Genomic DNA, 12,368 nt, shown 5'->3' with positions numbered 1-12,368 from the left:
TGGTGTTTTTCATTTAACTAAAAATATCAGCCTGCCTGATTTGGGTATTTTAGATGCTATAAAACGTTTTTCTGATGTCAGTGGGAAACGAAAACAAAAAATGGTGCCGGTTGTCCTTTAAATGTCGTATGTACAAACCTCATAGCACAGTAAGAACACTACAACCCAATTTATTAACTGTCTTTCAAATGTGAAAAATATCCCTGATCAGTTAATAAATTTGTCTCAAGGAATATGGCGTTTACATACTATTTCGCAGATACTTGGAGGAGGAAATGGAAATAGATTAAAATAACATATGCACTGTGATTTATCAAGATTGCGTCTGTTTTTAATAAGTTTCCATCATAGGGGCAAAGTTAAAGAAATCAACATTTATTGAAAAATGGAATCACTTTCATCATTCAAAACATATTATTCCACAACGAAATATTCAAGCTCAATAATACCTACTTGTGTTAAATTCCGCCAAATCATAGATGGTTTGTCCTGACCGCGCGCTCAACAAACTCCTCACTGACGCCCTCGCCTTCACCCGCAAACAATACACGTGTACCGTCGCCGAGCACACAAACATTGACGACCTGCAGTTGAAATTTGCATACTCCGCATGGCAGCCAATCAGAAGCCTGCTTCTTTCTTCCGGACTTTCGCAAGCGTTATAAAGTCGTGCAATTGAATGTCATTTTCCAAAATAGATGCACAGAACCTCAGCCAGAAAAGAAAGATTCAAAAGAAGCTAACAACATATGTGACGCTACAAAACGTAAATTTACATTAAACCGTGACTGTAACGTGTACGTGAGACTTATGCAAGGGGCTTAGTGGCTCCTAGGAAGCAATGCAAATGTTGCATTGTGCACCGCAATGATAATCGACTACTGCAGCAAAATCTGCAGCCATGCACATGACTGTAAATTAAGCAAGGTAGCATTTGTAGTAGGTGCATTCTTGATTTAAAAAAAAAATCTTTTTTTAATGTGATTAGTTGTCTCAGTGTGCTTCAAGTTCTGAAAAATGGGGCAGGCAACTTTTCAGTTATCTGCCCTGTTGTTCGCTAACTTTTTGTCATGAGTTTTAGACACTGTACTATAATTTGGGCAAATTCGGCGGGCCGGATTAAAAAGCCTAACGGGCCGTATGTGGCCCGCGGGCCGTAGTTTGCCCATGTCTGATCTAACCCGTGCTCCGATTTGAAAATGGTTCATACCATACATTAATAGACGGTCATTGCGCAACATAGGCAACTTTGATGACAACGATAAATTGACACAGACTGGTTTATGGAGCAAGTTTTTATTTTCAGCCAAGGCAAAAAAAAAACAAAAAAAAAAAAAACATCCGTCTTCTCCTCCAGAGTACGAATGTTCACGTTTAGGATTTAAAGTGCAGAATTGTTTTCACAGCTTGTGTAAAACTTAAATAAGACAACAAAATAACTAGAATATTAAAACTAATAAAACAAAGAGTGAAGCTCAGGAAAATACAAACACCAGCAAGGGCAAGAATAAATCTTATACAAGCAGTGATATTCAGTACACTGAAATCATGCTTGCGTGTACATTATAGGAAAAAAATACAAATACAGGAAATCAGGTCATTTTTCAAGTCGTTGGCAAGGCTAGCTTACAACAAAGGCACTGCATTGATCAGAGGTATTGACCTTTGCAAAGAAGTGCTGCGGCAACATTCTAATTGATCATTAAACCGCCCCTACCGAGACATCGTCAACATGGTCACATGGCTCACACAGGGAATACAGATAGTAACATGTACACTAGACACACATCATCGCGGAGGTCTGCTCTGAATAAGCAATTTGGAATCGCAGGCTCTATAGCGACGACATGCACTTTACGTAGATCGTTACTGTGTTATGCATTGATTTCATGATGAAGGAAAACCAGGAAATGACAGCCCTGAGCCAAATGGGAGTAGCAAAAAGTCGGAAGTTAAGTTCTGCTTTGGGCAAAAGACTAGCGGTCAACGTTTGCAGCCAAGCCATCAGACATTACACACAACATGGTTGACGAAAGGACTACTGAGCAAGGCAGCAAGCAGAGTTGGGACACCACATCCTCAGAGAAGCTAACACAGGAACACTCCATCCTCAGGAGCTTTCAAACTGGGCATGCTCTAAAACCGAAATCGTCAACTAAATTGCCGCCACAGTTGATAGTCAATCAAAAAGTAGAGTAAACCGTCTGAAATATGACATCATTTTATGAATCGAGACCAGTTTGATTTCGAGAGGATGTATTTTCCCAAATGGCATATTTTCAAAGGCTCATTCAGTGTCTTGCATCATTAGATCAACCTGAACCTACATTATTTCCTTCATATCACAAGTAGCCCAAAGAAGGAGATAAAAAGAAACATGGCTTTAACTAGCCATTTTGGTTATTATAGTGCAAATGAAAATCTATACAAAAGATTTCAGTGGTTTTCATATGTAAAACAGATGCTGTTTTGCTTCATATCTTATTTTAAAAAAATGGTATTTAACATCACAATATTCAGGCTTCAAAGGCAAAACAACTACAGCAATTGTACCATGCAGCTTGTGTGAACATAAGCCGGAAATCAACTTTTTTTTTTTAGTTAACAGCCAAGGGATTTGAAAAGGTGCAAGTGATACATTTTGCGGAAACAATAAATTCCAAGGCGTTGCAACTGTATACATTTTGGACACAGACAAAGGGATGGAAAAAAGACACGCAGTATCAAGTGATATCTACAGACAGATACAGCAGGTGGACACAGAGGAGGAGCAAGGATCTGGTACGATTAAGATGAACATTATAGATATACTGTCAACCGTATCGGCCTTCGGTCAGAATTTGAAGGGTGTTTTCATTCACTTCCAATGAGGAAGGGAACAGTTTCAATGCGCAAAAACTGAGATGCACTACCAACTAATGATCGATCAAATGATGATCCCCCTAAACTCCAGTCAAAACCTTTCAATCTCTATCATTTTGAGTCAGGCCAGTCGCTAAAAATATAGCAATGATGTAAATACGTATAGAAAATATGTCTGTACATTTACAATATTTCACACATTTACAATGTCGCCAACTATGTACACTAGAGTGCACATTGCAATATTGAAGATGCCACCTGAGCAGGGAGGAGAGATGCGAAAGACTAAAAACACAATTTCGCCACACCCCTCTGTGTGGGTGGGTGTGTGTGGCTTTTCAGATGCACGTTTGTCCTCCTGAGTCTACCTGCTAGGCCTGAGCCATGTTTTGCATCTGCTCGGGGGCATAGAGAAAGTTACATTGCATGTTTGGGTCACTTGGACCCTTTCTTTCTTCTGTCCAGTCCGTTCTTATTCCTGCTGTTCAGGGTGAACGTGCAGGCCGTTTTCGGCCCGAGTGATGTTGTTTTTCTCCCAGAAGGCCCTGTGCAGCTGTTCCATTTCAGACACAAGTGGCAGGCCCATGTCCAAGTGCATCTTCAGGTTCTCCAACCATCCCTCCAGTTTAGAGAAAGCTGGCCTACACATGTATAAGAAACTGTCAGTTTTCAAATCTCGTAAAAAGGTCAGCTGGCCTAAAACAAATCTGTCTATTAAAGGAGCTCACTAAAGTTTGTGACTCATGATGAGTCCAACTTTTCCCATCCACGCTCGAACTGACCGTTTATCAGCATCAAGGTCGCAGCACACAGCAGCAATGGGGAAAAAGGCCGTGGGACAATCGGGGGGACAGTAGTGCTCTAGGAAGCCCGACACGTTCAATCCAAAATCCACCGCCCTGGGGAGGTAGTCTGGGTCAGCGTTGACCCTTCCAATTATCTGAAAGAACACAAAAAAAAACACAAGAGTAAAGGGAAAAGAAGGAATCCTAGCACATTTGCAACTGCAATCAAATAAAACCCCAAGACTAAAAGCTACATAGACCGCAGAGCATGATTTTCAGCCTTCTCTAGTCTATACGCAATACTGTCCTCTCTGAAAATGTCATTCTGACCCTTGGAACAACCTGAACTGCCAGGGACAAAAACCACCGGTTGCATCAGCAGTGGATACTTTTCAGTTCTTTGGAATGGATGGCTGCACGATTGTTTGTTTATTTTGGAACATTTTTACAATTACATAGTATGGAAACCAAATGCAAATAAGAATTGCATCCTCTGCTCTTAATACTACATAACAACAACGTCCAGAAGGATGACTCACCTCGCAGAGCATAATACCAAACGAGAAGATGTCCACCCTCTCATCATAACTCTTTCCTAGGAAGGCAAAAGGACAAAAACAGATTGCATTTCAAATTGACGATCTAACATGTACTTTTCATCCAAGAGGTATGCCTGAATAAGATGCATTCTCATTCATACCGTGGATCATTTCAGGAGCCATCCAGTATGGGTTCCCCACCACGGTGTACCTTTTCCTCCGATCGGGTTTCTTCAAACCTGATAGTTTACCCTGTGAAAACTTCTCCTCGTGTTTATCGTCCACCATGAGGCGCGCCAATCCAAAGTCTGCCACCACCACTGTGTTATTCTTCACAAACATACACAAAATGTCTGCTGTTAAAGTACTCGTTGCCATCGGAGGTTTAGAATCAAACAAAGAAAGATCTCTGAGAAAGCAGGACATTAAGCCGTGATTTGCTGCTTGAGATTTAACTTCACTTAAGGCGCTAAAGGTGAACGGTAGCCTCGTTTTTGAGACAATAGATCGACTGTGTTGATTGTGCAAAGAAAACATGCACTATAAAAGTGTACTTCGTACCTCTCGGACAAGACAGTTGTGAGAGTTCAGGTCTCGGTGGATGATGTTCATGGAATGCAGATATGACTACACGACAAAGGAGAAAACAGATCATTAACTAATCCAGTTGGATTTTGTAAAGTGTTGACACGCTTGTTCAACTCACCATCCCAGCGGCGATGTCCTGGGCAAAACCGACCCTCTGGTTCCAAGGGTAGTTGCTATCCTGGGAGAAAAAAAAATCACTGTTAAGAGGACACAGATCATTCTCGATCTTGCAAAAAAAAATGATTTGGGCATTTCCTCTCCGTGAATGAATTCCTCTCACCATTTTCTTGATGATTTCCCTCAAAGTGCCACCCTTAATATACTCTGCTATAAAGTTCAGCCGTTTGTCTTTGTAGAGGACGCCGATGAATTTAAGCACATTGGGATGATCCAAGCAACGCATGACCTTCACCTGAGAAGACATCACATGACAATTTAATGACTTTAACATCAACAGCCTTCCGGAATAAAATAGGAACTTTTCTGTGGTCAGTTTTAGACTTTAGGGGTGCTTCCTGATCTTCCGTTACAAGAATTGAATCAAAACCTCTTGTTATGGGTCAGGAAAGAAGTTGCCAGAAACACATTCATCTGTACCACCTTGAAAGACTTTCTTTCAATTTGTTTTGGAGTTTTTCTAATTTATTAATTTATTTATTATTATTGATTTTTTTTTTCCAGATTGAGTATAAATATCCATCATCCATCCATCCATCGATCCAGTTGACAGCCCACCCATCCATCCAGCTATCAAAATCTATTCATCCATCCATCCATCCATTCGTGTGTGCACATGTGTGCCTGGGATTGAACACGTGGAGCCAGAAATGACATACATGTCCTTGGTTAGGCAATGAGTCAGCTTTATAGAGGGTAAAAACTGGTGAATTTTGGGTGTTTATTTATTCATTAATGCAGTTACTCAGTTATTTATTTAATCAGTATTAAGCTTTATCAGTTTATTCAAAAACATTCAACCCCTTCAGATTTGTCGACGTAGACGAATAATCACAATATGACGGCATAGAGGATGCAGAAAAGGTCTGGTTAAATTTATGGTCAACATCAGCGTCCGTACGTTGCTTGTGAGCCTCTAGATGGCACTGCTATCTTTGGTCTGTGGCCAATGAAAAATGATGCTGACAGCGCATTCTTTGAGCAGCCCATTTCCTACACGTCAACCACTTCAGGAAATTAGTCTGGGAAGTTCACTCCTCTGACAATGAAGCATCTCTGAGGACATTTGAGGTCATTCGCTTGTAGAAAAATCCCATTCACTTGACCTGCGTTTATACGCTGATGACAATTTGGCACAAAGGCGTTCCTTTTCTACATGGTAAAATAAAAGATGAAATTAACATGGGCTCACCTCTTTCAGGAATGTCCTTTGCGTATCATCATCGAAGCGAATCAACTCTTTCATCACCATCACCTCTCCAGTCTCCCTGTGGGTCACCTACAAGAGTAGAGATGGCTAGAATGAAGCTTCATGAAGCCTCACGATGCAATGAGACATTGTCTGGTTCATTTCTCGATGTTTCGTTCATTTTAGCCATTTGGGGACCGCTGTGTTGCACAGTGAGCAATGTTGCAATTTGGTTTGGAGATGAAAGATTGTAATTTCATAATTTCTTTGCATTCTGACATATCGCAATGTTGCTATCTTCTGGAATTTTGGATGTGAGTACAAAACACGGCATCTCTCAAAAACACTAAGGCGTACTGCATTTAAATGTCAAAACATCGAAAGTACCTTGATGGCCTGTCCGAAACAGCCCTTCCCGAGCACTTCTCCGTGGATGAGGTCAGATGGACGAAAGATGCGATGTGTCCGGTTGGAGACGACTCGAAGTGACTCCGAGCGGTTGATGTCTTTCCTTGGCGAGATGGGGGATGCGGCTTTGCTGGAACCTGGCGACTTATCAATGCTGTAGCTCCGCCTGGAGAAAGTCATTCATGTACAAAATAATTTTTTCTGTATTTTTATTATGGGTTTAGTATTTGTTAGATATTTTGTTTCAATGAACACAAATCATTATAGTAAATATTTTTAACTGGAACTCATGATATGACATTGTATAGTTAACTCATTCATTGCCAGACGATATGCAAACGTGTCCACTCCAGCGCCAGGGGTTTTGTCATTTTGACTCAAATTGCAGGACCCACAGACTAGAGTTTTAGGACTACATAAATATTCAATGCAGCGTTAGAAACCTTAGATGCTCTTCTTTCATCAGGAAAAAGAGTTAATTCCTTCATATGGAATTAGTTATATGGGTCTGGAGTTATCGGAGCTTGAAATGGGGGCGGCTGTACAAATACAATATATTGTATATATTGATTTATATAGCGCTTTAACAACCGTTGAAGCGTAACAAAGTGCTCACATGGACAAAAGGCAAATGCTGCCTCCTTCGGGAAGGGAAAAAGATTGCCAGAGATGTGACCAGCGCTTTATCGATGTCCCCGCAAAAAAAAAAAAAAAAAAAGAACACATTTGGGCATGGCGCTTTACGTCACACTTTTCAATTCCTGAATAAAGGAATGGCAGCGAATGAGATAAAATAGAGCACAATAAACAAAACTGTAAATACATTATAGTCCAACATTTTTTCAATCTACAAATTAAAATATTTTCCTTCCGGCTTTTCCCTTCAGGGGTGGCCACAGCGAATCAGTGTCCTCCATCTTCAGAGGTTTGATTCGCATGATTGTTTTGGCTAAGCTTTTATGTCGGATACCTTTCCTGACACAGCCCTCTGTATTTATTCGGGCTTGGGACCGGCACAGGAAAATAAAGTGTCTTACGTAACAAGGCGTGATTTCATGTCCGGGATTGGAGATTGGGTGACAGGCAGGATGGGCAAAATGGGGCTGGGCCCAGCAGGCGGTGGAGGGGACAACGGGCCATCCACCTGCTGGCTGGCCTCTGACAAACTCGCTTCTTGCGCACGACCGTGGGGGTCGTGTTCGATGGTGAGCTGGAGCAAACGGCTTGTTTCCTGAATGAGCAGGTCGATCTGAGAAAGGAAAGACTGAAAAAGTCAAGTCCCACATGACAGTACAAGCAATTGTGGATGAGCAAAGAAATGGTAAGGCATTATGTTGCAATATGAAATTCAATAAAACAAAATGGATGAAATTTATGTAAACAATGTTGAAAACCCAAGAGGCTCATCAAATACAAAAAATTCGCTGTTTTGCTCACAAAATGAAGCGACAAAAAAACAAGAATTGCTAAGTAGCATCCGGTTAATAAATGTTTAGCAGGCTAAATAAATATTACCTCATCCAGAGGAACATTGTGGATTGGCGTCCCGTTGATTTCTAGGATCCTGTCTCCAACATGAATGGAATTTTTTATATCTGGACTGATGCAATCGAAATCCACCCTGGGTGGGACAAAAACAAAGGGGTTTTCTCACTCTCTTCTCTCAAAATTCTGGAACTGTTCAATATCTTAATTCCGTCATCATGTATTGCTTGCTCCTCCGTTTCTCAAAACCGTGACCATGGAGACTCACTGAGAGACCCTGACAGTACGTCCGAGTTCAGGACTGCAGTCTTCATTGGGGCTGAGCGACTGGTCGATAGCCACTGAGAAACCCCTCCCCCGGCGGCCGTTGGTGCCCTCGGCGGTGGCGGGGATCGACACCAGCGTGACTGTGTGAGGGATCCTTGAACATGGTGAGTTGGGCAGCGACACGGGAGTGACGATGGTCTCGTAGTAACAGTGACCACTGAAGGGAGGCGAATAAACATGGAGACATCTCAATCATGATTGGTGTTCGGTGTTTAACTCATTCACTGCCATTCATGAATTTATTCGGGAATTGAAAATATGACGAAGAGCGCCATTCCCGAATGTGTTCGGGTTTTGTTTTTTTTATACATGGGTGCCGATAAAGCGCTGGCCATGGCCTCTGGCAAAGTTTTTTCTTTTCCACAAGGGGGCAACCTTTTCTTTTTTTTCCATGTTAGCGCTTTGTTCCAGCTTCAGTTCTTGTTAGAGCGCTATATAAACTAATGTACTGTATGTATTGCATTGTATTTTGGACAGCCGCCCTCATTTCAAGCTCATATAACTCCAGACCCATAAAATTGAGGAAGAATTAAGGAGAAAGTCTATGGTTTCTTGCGCTGCACTGAATGTTTATATAGTCCTAAAAGTCAATATTCTGTGGGTCCTAGAATTCAACTGACAAAGACAAAAATCCTGGCACTGGAGTGGACACATTTTTGTACGTCTGGCAGTAAATGAGTTAATTATAAATGCATACAAGTGCCCCCTCACCGTGTATTTTCCTTTTTTTAATTTTCTTTTTTTAGTGCACTTCAAAAGACTGAAGTTTTATTTATTGTATTTTTTTCTTCAAAAGTCAAAGCTCACCAATAGAGTTTGGATCGCTCCACCAGTGCGTATGTGTCGCCATCACCGATGAATGTCCTGCAATTAAGACAGGTGAAGCATTCGGGGTGATACTTTTGCTCCCCTGCGACCTGCGAGAGAAAACAAAATGCAATGTTAGGTGAGTCAAACCTCTTGAACACAAAGCAACACAAAGGCTTGTAACTCATGTGGGTGGTAATGCAAGAAAAGTTTAACTTGAAAACCTTCAATCTAAGCTTGTGATATTAACACATCTTGAAGATGTGTCAACCATAATTAATAATTGTCTCCATATGTACCTAAAGATGTGGCTCGGCACGACCAGCAAAAGTACTCTTAAATGTAATGTGTGCAAAACATCTAAAATGCACGGCTAAAGAGTCACTTTAAAAATGAACATTTGAAACACAAAGAAAGGGAGAAACCCGAGACAAAGAGGGGGAAACATGGACAGCATCAGTCCAAGTCGAATCAATTAAATCAGTGTCCATAGCCATATGCCTCCCACCCCACCCTCTTGGGAGAGCAGCACTGACAACGGGAAACGCACACTAAGAGATGGCAGGAGCAATACTCTGCTCAAGCATATTGGCCATGGCTGATTTTGAAAAAAAAAAAAAAGACCTCTTGGGAGAATTTATATTTTAACACACGAGCCAAGAACAGTTCATTTATGATATTTATCGGATGCAAGAGAATCATCTTACACAATATTTTGAAAGAAAGAAGAAGCAATATTATAATAATACAAAGTACATTTACTGTTCAATGACCCCTTGAATAGAAGTACCGTATTTTCGGGACTATCAGAGGCACCGGATTATAAAGTGCACATTCAACGAATGACACATTAAGTTTTTTTTCCGATATATAAGGTGCATCGCATTATAAGGCATACCTTCAATTAATTACATATTTAAAAACTTTTCCCAAATATAAAGCACACTGAATTATAAGGCTCATCATCCACTTTCGAAAAAAAATGACGGTTTTTAGGTGCGACTCATAGTGCTGAAAATACAGTAATTTATTACTGCACATCTAATCAAATGAGGGCTTCAGGAAATGAATGGAACGTCAATATCTCTGTTGTGATGGAAACACAAGTGTGTGTGTGTGTGTGTGTGTGTGTGTGCGTGTGTGTGTGTGTGTGTGTGTGTGTGTGCGTGCCCTGCCAAACTGGAAACAGGAAGAAGAGAGGACAGCTGGACAGGGATGAAAAGGGTGTGTGGCTCTGTATAATATGACACCACAGCTGCTATTAGCTTAATATCATACACACATGCATAGCCACTCAAACCATGTTATGACAAGACGACAGCTCGGGTTATTATGATAAGGAAACACATCCACACCAAGGTGGCAATTATGAAGGTGAAATATATTTAAGCTCGAGAAAAATACGAGGAGAATGAAGCTGTTGTAACATATCCAAATGGAAGCCAGTACTTGTGTGGTGCGGGTGACCATGTGACTGTTGACCAAACAATTCACGTGTATAAACAATTGCATCACATTTTTACTCAATAAGATAGCTTGTTGTCTGGTTGTTGTATTCTATCAACTGTGTATGAGCTCATTATGGTTTGGCAAACTCTGACCACGGGAGAAGGCCGAACTGTTGGGTGAATAGGGGCTTTCATAACTGATTATATTCAGACACAATGACTGTAGGAAGTTTGTGAAAAATTCACTCCATCTCTTGACACACCTGCACTTAAAGCTCATTGTTTGATTCATATCGAAATTGGCTCACACAATTACATTCACTATGACATCACTTTGGCAAAATTAGCAAACGGAGATAAGAAGGGCTTAATGCGCATTATTTTTATTTTATTTTAACGTGTTGTCCAAGCAAGCAATCAATCAATGAATACCAGCAGTTGTGACTAATAGTAATAAGAACATCACCTGTCAAGCACCTCTTGACAGAGTTGTACTCGCATGTTTTTCACAATTCGAATGTGGCAGTCTGAAAAGTGTCTTGCACATTCCACAGACAATGTTCAGGTCAGTCAAAAATAATAATAACCAAAAAATAAAATAAAAATAATGCACATTAAGCCCTTCTTATCTCCGCACAGTGAATGGCGCACAGTGTGGCACTAAGTCCCGCCCATAGTTTGCAGCACTACTTGGACGAGACTTATGGCGAGTCGCATTTCTCTGATGGTCTGGATTAACACACATTTTCATGACAATATCTTATTTTGTTTCCCCTTTTGTACTGTGTAGTGTTATCTAATTAGTTCCCGGATTCCTTTCGAGTCCAGATTACTTGTTGTGCAAGTTTTGTCGAGTGGAACATGGAAGCACATGTGCTTCATAGTGCTTTTCTGTTGCGCAGTTAATCACAAGACGAAACCCATGCGACTTCACACATCCCTTCTGCCATACTGTGTTGCAGGTAATGATTGTTTCACTTCGTTTTTATTGGACAATATTTCGTTTCTTGTGTCGTGTTTCATTTGGCCGTGTTCGTGGCGTGTTGAACTGTGCCGCCATTATCCGACGGACCGCATGTTCGCGGCGACCGTCTCGAATGTGATGTCAGGGACATCATGTAAATAACAGTAACTTGTTTTCTCTTTTTCTGTAAATAACCACTATTCGATCACATGTTGTTCATTCTGTTTTGTTATTTACAATGTTTTGCATATTGAGAACTACAGTAAAGTCTCGTTATATCGATATCGGATATATCGATAGTCCCGGTTATATCGATACTATTTCTATGCACGCACGGAGAAAATTACATGCAAACAGGGTCGGATATATCGATAGTCCCGGTTATATCTATATTTTTTCGGACTCCCTTGAATATCGATATAACGAGACTTTACTGTACTTGGAGAAGTCGTATGTTACTCACAAGACGAAACCCATGCGACTTCGCCCATCCCTTCTGCCATACTGTGTTGTAGCAATAAAAGAAATAAAAAGATCCAGCGGCCCGGTAGTCGAGTGGTTAGCACACCGGCCTCACAGTGCAGAGGTCGCCGGTTCGCGTCCCGGTCCGGCCTCCCTGTGCGGAGTTTGCATGTTCTCCCCGGACCTCCCACACTCCAAAAACATGCATGGCAGGCAGATTGACCACTCCAAATTGTCACACATATATATATATATATATATATAAACAGGTGAGAACTTATGAACAAGGGAACCTCACCCTCCACCAGCACCAGTCAGTCTGGCTTA

At 41.1% G+C, this 12,368-nt stretch overlaps 1 protein-coding gene across 3 annotated transcripts in view; it reads right to left on the bottom strand.

Moving 5' to 3' along the window:
• Window positions 1-2,239: 2,239 nt before the first annotated feature.
• The window catches only part of limk1a (LIM domain kinase 1a), a 34,751-nt gene continuing 24,622 nt past the window's right edge, over window positions 2,240-12,368 (bottom strand). For all 3 annotated transcript variants that reach the window (XM_089014260.1, XM_089014261.1, XM_089014262.1), the window contains 13 exons: window positions 9,168-9,277; window positions 8,302-8,517; window positions 8,064-8,169; window positions 7,586-7,797; window positions 6,528-6,714; window positions 6,144-6,230; window positions 5,055-5,186; window positions 4,893-4,952; window positions 4,748-4,813; window positions 4,348-4,516; window positions 4,187-4,242; window positions 3,645-3,802; window positions 2,240-3,503 (listed from right to left, as the gene is read on the bottom strand). In XM_089014260.1, coding sequence (XP_088870386.1) covers window positions 3,335-3,503; window positions 3,645-3,802; window positions 4,187-4,242; window positions 4,348-4,516; window positions 4,748-4,813; window positions 4,893-4,952; window positions 5,055-5,186; window positions 6,144-6,230; window positions 6,528-6,714; window positions 7,586-7,797; window positions 8,064-8,169; window positions 8,302-8,517; window positions 9,168-9,277 — 1,728 coding nt within the window. In that variant the 3' untranslated portion in view covers window positions 2,240-3,334. The remainder of the gene's footprint in view (window positions 3,504-3,644; window positions 3,803-4,186; window positions 4,243-4,347; window positions 4,517-4,747; window positions 4,814-4,892; window positions 4,953-5,054; window positions 5,187-6,143; window positions 6,231-6,527; window positions 6,715-7,585; window positions 7,798-8,063; window positions 8,170-8,301; window positions 8,518-9,167; window positions 9,278-12,368) is intronic.

Source organism: Hippocampus bargibanti, linkage group LG14 (assembly GCF_051943395.1).
Source record: "Hippocampus bargibanti isolate YZ-2025 linkage group LG14, ASM5194339v1, whole genome shotgun sequence".
NCBI classification, from domain to species: Eukaryota; Metazoa; Chordata; class Actinopteri; order Syngnathiformes; family Syngnathidae; genus Hippocampus; species Hippocampus bargibanti.
The sequence above is the reverse complement of the archived record's forward strand: the minus strand, read 5'-3'. Positions and strand labels throughout refer to the sequence as shown.